At 26.6% G+C, this 8,431-nt stretch overlaps 1 protein-coding gene across 1 annotated transcript; it reads right to left on the reverse strand.

Annotated features, from left to right (window-relative positions):
- Positions 1-2,967: 2,967 nt before the first annotated feature.
- Positions 2,968-8,324, reverse strand: LOC114122671 (probable pyruvate dehydrogenase E1 component subunit alpha, mitochondrial). The gene is made up of 6 exons (XM_027985406.2): positions 8,065-8,324; positions 5,728-5,793; positions 5,471-5,644; positions 5,093-5,311; positions 4,483-4,980; positions 2,968-3,475 (listed from the first exon to the last, which is right to left on the reverse strand). Exons 1-6 carry the CDS (start codon positions 8,101-8,103, stop codon positions 3,287-3,289), a joined length of 1,185 nt encoding a protein of 394 aa, XP_027841207.1. The 5' UTR covers positions 8,104-8,324; the 3' UTR covers positions 2,968-3,286.
- Between the last annotated feature and the right edge of the window lie 107 nt (positions 8,325-8,431).

An 8,431-nucleotide genomic window follows, 5' to 3' on the forward strand; every position in this document is an offset into this window, starting at 1 on the left:
TCTAAATCCGATAAATAGCACTCAATTTTCAAATCTATTGAACATTGTTATTCTAATTCCGTGATTAAACTTTAATATAATAATCAATAAACATAGTATGTTATTCAGAAAAAGTTTCAAACACATAATTTAACTATTATTTAATACGTAGATAAAGGTACCTAATATATTCGGCGGGTTTTATTAATTTTTGACTGAAATATCGAAAAAAGTTATTTTGTTGTACCTTAAAGTATTAAAGTACGAATACAAATCACCGTAAATCATAATTCCCAATATAACTTCTATAATATGCGTTATCTCCTATAGATGCAAATCGACATCAGCTACGATGATGAGTCCAGTCCATCTACTCAAACGTAAAAATTGCTAATTATCTATTGATTCCTCGAAAAACCGCAGAAGCCGGTATGATAGGTAAGTGTTGGCCTGATGGTGAGTGAACTTCGTCATTTAGTATACCTAGGTCAATTAGAATAATTAGATAAATTGATTTTAAACATCAATGAAAGAGAGTGAGAAGTGGGTCATTGTAATGAATGTTTTAAATTTGAATTCAATTGTAAATCATTATATTATACGAAAACCATTCTGAGTGAAGACTGCTGTCTTCTGACCTATATATTTCTAAGAATAATATACATAATTATTCTGCTATTAAACAAGTGTTTACTAAACACAAATCGTAAATCATATTATATAATAATTATTATAATGTAATATACACATCTATTAGTACTAATTACGACTATAATCTAGTTCATATAAAATAATATTAATATTATATATACATTAAAGCTGTTATTAACTTAGATATAAGTCAAAACTATGGTTTTAGTATATTAGTATTGAAATACTATCGAAGAACACATGTGAATTGTGAACAACATACATCATAGTTTAATCAATGGTTTAATATTTATATTTTGAAATAATTGTAATTGTGTGTAGTAAATAAAAATGGAGCAATATAAAACGAAGTTTCAAATTAATTTCAATAATACTTATAAAAATATGACTAAAATCAATTTTTTTTTTTTTAAATCTAAAAATTGAAATTTTTATACAAATAAAACAAAAGTAATCGAATATTTTTAAAATTAAACTATATACATAAATGGTAGTATAAATAATTAACGAAAATGTCTTGGTATCTAAAATATAATTTAGACTATTCGTTTTTGAATTATAACAAAATTATTTTTTAAAAACTGCGTAAATATTTCTTTGATTACCAGTGGCGTACCGATGAAGGGTTACGAGTCTAACCTACTACCCCCCTTCTATAGGTAAAACATTAATAATGATTTATTTTATGTAATATTACATCTAATATAGTTGTTAATTAACATTAACACGATTATATATATATAGTAACCTCCTCCCTCCCGCCCATAAATGAATTCTGCATACGTCACTGGTGATCACAGATTATTAGAAAAAGTACGAGGAAATTTACCCCATATACCCCAGTAGATTCGATTCGTTACCAAAAACGAACCACAATATGGAAACATTTTTTCTACTAAATAAATAAAAAGTGTCTTCAGACACACAAAGATGTCATCAATGTAAAAACAATCACTCCGTTCAAAATTCAAAATTAACTTTATTACCCACCTAACTATTTTACTGTTTCGTGATGAAAAATAGCTCGTTAAGCTTATAATATACATTTAATAATGTAGTAAAAAAAATCACGGTTAAGTCGCTAGTTATATTGATTAGTTGATAAATATGTCATAAAAATTATAGTTGTGAAAAAAATAACTATTAAAACTTTGCAACTCGTATATGGCTCATCCTCGCAATTTTTCCCACCTACGTAAAAAAAGTAAATGCGTATTTTAGCTGGTTTTTATGTTAATATAAATACAAAAATACATACATTTTTTTTCATTATTTGCATAATATTAACACCTATACATTACTATGTAAAGTGTAGGGATATATAATGCATTAATATACATAGGTAGTATACATTAATGATCTAAAATAATAAAAAAAGTATTAAACATAATATTTTCGTGATAAGCCTTGATGAAAGAGCATTTGTAAGTCATCCATTAAAGACTCTCTTTAATTAACTTTTAATTTTTTTTTTACCAGTTGTGAATCCAAGTCTGATAACTGTTTGAATGAAGTTAGTTATTCAAGAAGGTCACAACGCTATTTTTTTTTTCAAGATGTCTGGACGGGTTTCAGGAATGGAAGGGACTGCATCTTTTACATTTAAGTACCGAGCAAGCTACAATATTGAAATAATCTCAGTGTTAATTGCAAGCATAATAGATATTCGCAATATTATTCATAAAAAACATAAATAATTCTGTACAGTGAATGATTGTGCTACCGAGAAACGCGGAAAATTCCCGATGGGCCACTGTTCGTATTTACTACCTATTTAAATATAACATGTACTATAATAGTAATGGTGTTTTACCATATAGGTATAGTTAACTATATTTTTATTACTTAAAAAAACTTATACTAACTATAATAATAGAATTCTTTGGTCTGCTACAAATTCGTATGCCATATTATATAGGTGGCGCTGGTGCACTTCGCATCTAATTCACCTGAAGAAGCTGTAGAGATTCCAACCAAAAGCACAATAACAGAGGTTAAGATTTCGTCTAACAATTCGACGAGCTGTCACAAACCGGAAGTGCCAAGAAGCCGAATGAGCCGATTCGCAGTATCAGTGTGGAAAGGAATTAAAAGTGGGGCGGTTCGCATGGTGGTGTGCGGTTCGGTAAAATCGCCGATATACGAGAAAAATAGATTTAGAAAAAAACATTTTTGATTTTTAAGAGTACATATTTAAAGCTTTTAAAGCTTTTATATGGCTTGAAGTGGTTTTTCAAACAGAAAATTTTTGATCTTACATTCTTTAAATATTTTTAAAAATTTTTAAAGCATATATTTAAGTCTTTGACGCATGAACACTCGACCTTTAATAATAAATAATAATTAATAATCACATTTATTTATTAACAAATAGATACAACTATGTATTGCTCTAATATACATTTTAATTTTAAATATCATCAGAATGTTTTTAAGGAAAATAAATATTTATCATTTTTATTTTCTAACAAAAATATATTTTTTCCCCTTTTACTAGAAGTGAAACTGTAAAATTGAATAATAAAGCGTTTTAGAGGATCTAATCCATACATAAACATAACTAACAAATAATTATGAATTTAATAAATGGAGTTAAAATTTTAGTAAATATGCAGTTTGAACTTTAAGAATTATACATAAATATATTTTTTGAATTTTAATTTAAATTTACAGCTGGTCCAATTCTGATGTGTTCCAATTTCTGGAATGGACTTACTCCTCTAACTATGGTCTCAAGTGGTTTTGAATAGATATCACCCGCAAGTTCAGATAATGGAATTTCTGTATCTGCTTTTGCTTTTTTCACGGCATCGTCAATTTGAGCTTTAATTTCTTTATCAATTTGCTAAAAAAAATAAATAATTAAAATAAATAAATACATATGGACATATAGTATAACTAATGTACTAAACAACACCATTAGAAAATTCAGTGCTAAATAATTCACTTAAAAATTACATTAAACAATCAACCCTAATGTTTAATCTCAAATAGTTAAGCTAAAAATGTTTTTATAACATGCATAGATTATTTTATGTGTTTGTGAAAATATATTTGATCAATAAAGATCAGCGTTTCCCAAATTGTGGACCGTGTACTGGAGGAGGTCCGTGAACGTAAATTGAAAATACTATGTACCATATAGTTTATATAAAAATTTTATTTTTGTTAAAGGGGTCCGCAATCATTTTTACTATCTCTAGAGGGTCCGGCAGGAAAAAAATTTGGAAAACACTGATATAGATCATAGAATAACACTCTAGAGAAGCGCTTCTTCACCTGTGGTTCGCAGCATAATCTGTGATACTCATGTCGGAGTCAGCGACAGCCTCAACACATTAACATATACGTGATATGTCGATATAAGACAAGATATAATTATAAATGTGTATGTTTTGTTATGTCTAATTATGTAATTTGTAATATAAGATAATTATTATAATTTTAGTTATGATAACATGAGATGTAAAAAAAAGTATTTGAAAAAAATTAGAAAAGGAGGTCCACGATATCTCAAAAAATTTTCATCAAGGGTCTATGATCTAAAAAAAGTTAAGAATCACTGCTTTAGAGTATTACTCTATGATATAGACAATATGTAAAATTAGTTACCCATGATAATTTTGATAAAAATTACACATATTTTTAAAAATAATTTTAAATTTCATATAATTAAATCAATACTCTAAATATACTTTAGTCAGTAGATCATTATACTTAAACTAGTATAATTATCGAGACAAAAAAATTCAATACTACTAATATAAACTCTATTAAAAATTTACAAAATTGCTTTTGAGAAAAGTTTATTACTATTTAATATACTAACTAAGTTTAAATATATAAATTTACCTTTAATTCATCAATATTAACTAAATTAGCTCCTATGATTTTTTCTTTGAAGGATGTTATCGGATCTCTTGTTTGTCTCACTTCTTGAATTTCATCACGAGTTCTATAAGATGTTCCTGGATCAGACATAGAGTGTCCAGAATATCTGTAAGTTGCTGTTTCCAAAACTAGTGGCCCTTTACCACTAGAACAATAATCTATGGCAAAACGAGCAGCTTCTCTGACAGCCAAAACATCCATACCGTCCACCCAGATACCAGGAATATAATCTCCTCGTGTATAATATTCAGTGCTAGCAGATGCACGTTCAGAGCTAGTTCCCATGCCATAGCCATTATTTTCACAAACGTAAACAACAGGTACATCCCACAATTTTGACATATTGTAAGCCTCAAATACTTGTCCTTGATTAGCAGCTCCATCACCATACAAGGTAAAACAAACACCACCAGTTCCTAAATATTTAGCAGCAAATGCTATGCCAGCACCAAGTGGTACCTAAAAATAGAATAATTGTTAAATTGATTTTATAAAATTACAAAGTGTTTTACATAACAATATCAATATTACTTAAATTTTAACCCTAAGAAAAACAAAATAATATGTTTACCTGTGCTCCAACAATACCGTTGCCTCCATAAAAGTTTTTAGCATACATATGCATAGAACCACCTTTACCACGAGCATTACCACTTTTACGCCCAGTTAATTCTGCTAACACACCAAAAGGATCAACACCCATAAGATATGTCCAACCATGAGCACGATATGCTGTAATTATTGAATCTGTATCACGAAACATAGCTTTCATTCCCACGGCACATGCTTCCTAGAAAAAAACATGCAAATATTTACTAATTATGCAAACAATTACCTAAACAATACCTAAATTATAAAATATAGTTTTAAATCGGCATATAATCTAAATTAAGTAGATATAGTAGTAGTGTAAAAAAAACTAGATATTTTTAAGTAATTATTAAATTACCTGTCCAGAGTAAAGATGACAAAAACCTCGAACTATTTTTTCTTTGTACAAATTACCTGCAGCTGTTTCTATTCGTCGAATAGTTTGCATTTGTTTATAATATTTAATGGCATCTTCTGAAGATAATGAGACAGTTGTACTCGGACCATTTTCAAGTTTGTGCAACTTAAATGGCTATAAAATTTTAAAATACACATAACAATATATATTTTTTTAAATATCAACTTATATCAAATAAACATAAAATTTTTTTGTACCTTGGTTTCAAAAGTTGCTTCTGACGAGCTTGAAAAGAAACGACTCTCTAAGATAGACAACACATTCTGTAAACAACAAAACATTAATGTAAAAACTTGTAAAAAAAAAATTAAAAACCAGGTAAATATCTAGATTAGTCACAACACTCAAACACCTTAACTGCTCAAATTTTATGATTATAAAATTCTAAAATAATAATACAAAATGATACAAAAAACTTAAAAGGAAACGAACTGATGCAATAAACTTGCACTTATACCATAGGTATTAAAAAATTAATTATTGTATTATTCAATATGATATGACTTTACAAATATTGCTTGGTAAATTCAAAGTTATACTATATTCTGTAACACATTTTTTTTTATTTAATACCTAGTAAATAGTATTTCAAATCATTAAAAATTACTAATTAAGATATTTCAAAATGTTAATCGTAAGTAATCATTTATAAATCAATTGTACCTAATTTATTTATTAAATAACTTGCATAAATATAAATTGTAACCATTAATACTAACTATGACATAGAAATTAAAAAATCATCTGCTTTGGAATATACAGTGTTAGAGGGTTCCCTAAATTTTTCCAATGGTGATAAGTTCATAAAATATACTGTCCAAGGTTGTATTCAAACATCTAAGATGCACCCCTGGTTGTGGATTGCACCACTGAGCTCTCCACCAAAATATTTTGTTACTATGTACCTAATCAATGTTTAATAGAGCCATTAATGGTTGATAATTATTCTTGGCGTGATGGCTTACAAATGTTATTGAAAGTATTTTTTTAAATGTTATTTCTAGAAATAATTTGACATTTTTTTTTTAAAACCATTAATCATTAACTACTCTAAAAATCTATTCATTCATACGGTTAATTATAAATTCAAGATATGTAATAACAGTAAGTTAGTAACTAATAAGTCAATATAAAAATCATTAAAATTACTAATATAAATAAAAATAAAAACACAATGTATCTTTTTAAGCAATCATAAATTATAAATAATATATTTATTATAACTTACAAGTTACTAAATTTAAAGGGTGGGTTTCTGTTTTTTCAGGAAACAAATTAACACTAAAATGGGTAATTGATGCAGATGTAATAAAGAATGTAGGTTTAGGACAAGGTACACAAAATATATTAAAAAAAATTTTAAATACTTTTTAGTTGATCATAATATTCAGACGCTGAATATTTATAAGTTAATAGTTGAATCCAAAAATAGATATTATTAAGTTATAACTCATTGTCCATTGGAAATTGTTACCACTTTTACAAAAATCTGGATTGATGTATTCTGCAAGGTAATTTAAATAGAATACTTAGAATTTATTTGTATATTTAATAGTCAATACATAGTTTTACTAATATAGTGAATAGCTACTTAAACACTACATAACTATTAAAAAGTACCTTCTTAATAAGTACTCATAAATATATATAATAATAACTAGTATTCAAAAATTAATGCCGAAAATTAAAACACAACAATAGCTACTGTTGAATTCACATTAAAATACTCAGCCGCCAATAATTATGCAGCACAACAATTTGGGTAAAGAAAAATAAAATATATTATTACCTATTTAGAATTGGAAAATTGATATTAGGAATAAAATAAAAAAAATTGGAATAATATACATAATTATGTACATATCAAATCTTTTTCATAGAAACAGGAAATTTAAATACATTTGATACTAATATTTTACCAACTATAAAATTATAACTTTAAGAACTACATAGGTAATTAAAATTAATCAGAAATTATTAATAATGCTTTTTAAGTGCTAATCATTTTCTTTCAAAAACGCTTAGGTGCATATTAATACTACAATACTATTGTTTATATTTAATACCAATATTACCTAACACAATAATTATACACAATTTTTTAATTGATTTTATTATTTAACTTAAATAAACAGAAAAATTATAAATTATTACATTTAATTAATTAAAAGATACTTATGGGTATTATATTAAATAAATATTTATTATTTAGTGAAAATTATAAGTAATTATTAAATCAAAATAGTAAATAAATTAAAAGGAAAATTTTACAGTACTATAAATTTTACAAGATTGAACTATTACTACAATTGGTATCAATTTAACATTAGTTGAACATTTATGCCGAAGGCTAAAATTAAACGCTTTTTTCATTTTACTAAAAAATTGAAAATTTTCAAATTATAATTCAATATAAAGCTATATTATTTTATTTGATGTGTTAGATTTGACCTTCTGTAGGTTAAATAAGCCAGTACAGCGTGTGTTACCAATTTGGTTTGCTGTACAAATTATTTGTAAAATGTGTAACCCACCTTAAGACTGTGTTTTCTTAAAACCGACGAACTGTTCATTTTTGCTGACGTTTTGAATAAATTTGACGAAAGGCTTAGCGACTTATTTATAAAAATAGTTAAACGAAATGTACAAAAAATTAGTAAACAACAGAAAATATTAACAGTGAAAAAAAAGGAATGTACCCACTGCCCAGTAAAATGAATATTAAAATACAAATACTATAATTGAACGGTCTATTACGGGCTGAATGGAACGATAAGAGTTAAAGAGTTCAAGCCCAAGGGCAGAAGTCTGATAGGATAGGACGAGTTTCGCTCTCGTTTTTTTTTATAGGGTTATAAGGTGCCAATATCACAATATACGTCATAGTTGGTGAATCTTTTC

Source organism: Aphis gossypii, chromosome 3, assembly GCF_020184175.1.
Source record: "Aphis gossypii isolate Hap1 chromosome 3, ASM2018417v2, whole genome shotgun sequence".
In the NCBI taxonomy this organism is placed as follows: domain Eukaryota; kingdom Metazoa; phylum Arthropoda; class Insecta; order Hemiptera; family Aphididae; genus Aphis; species Aphis gossypii.

Bases quoted from the DNA above. Each gene is read 5' to 3' on its own strand.
- LOC114122671 (XM_027985406.2), bottom strand. From the start codon at position 8,103: ATGAACAGTTCGTCGGTTTTAAGAAAACACAGTCTTAAG. The intron at 5,312-5,470 runs GTAATTTAATAA...GTTTTTTTCTAG, and splicing joins GTCATCTTTACTCTGGACAG to GAAGCATGTGCCGTGGGAAT. The intron at 4,981-5,092 runs GTAAACATATTA...TTCTATTTTTAG, and splicing joins ACGGTATTGTTGGAGCACAG to GTACCACTTGGTGCTGGCAT.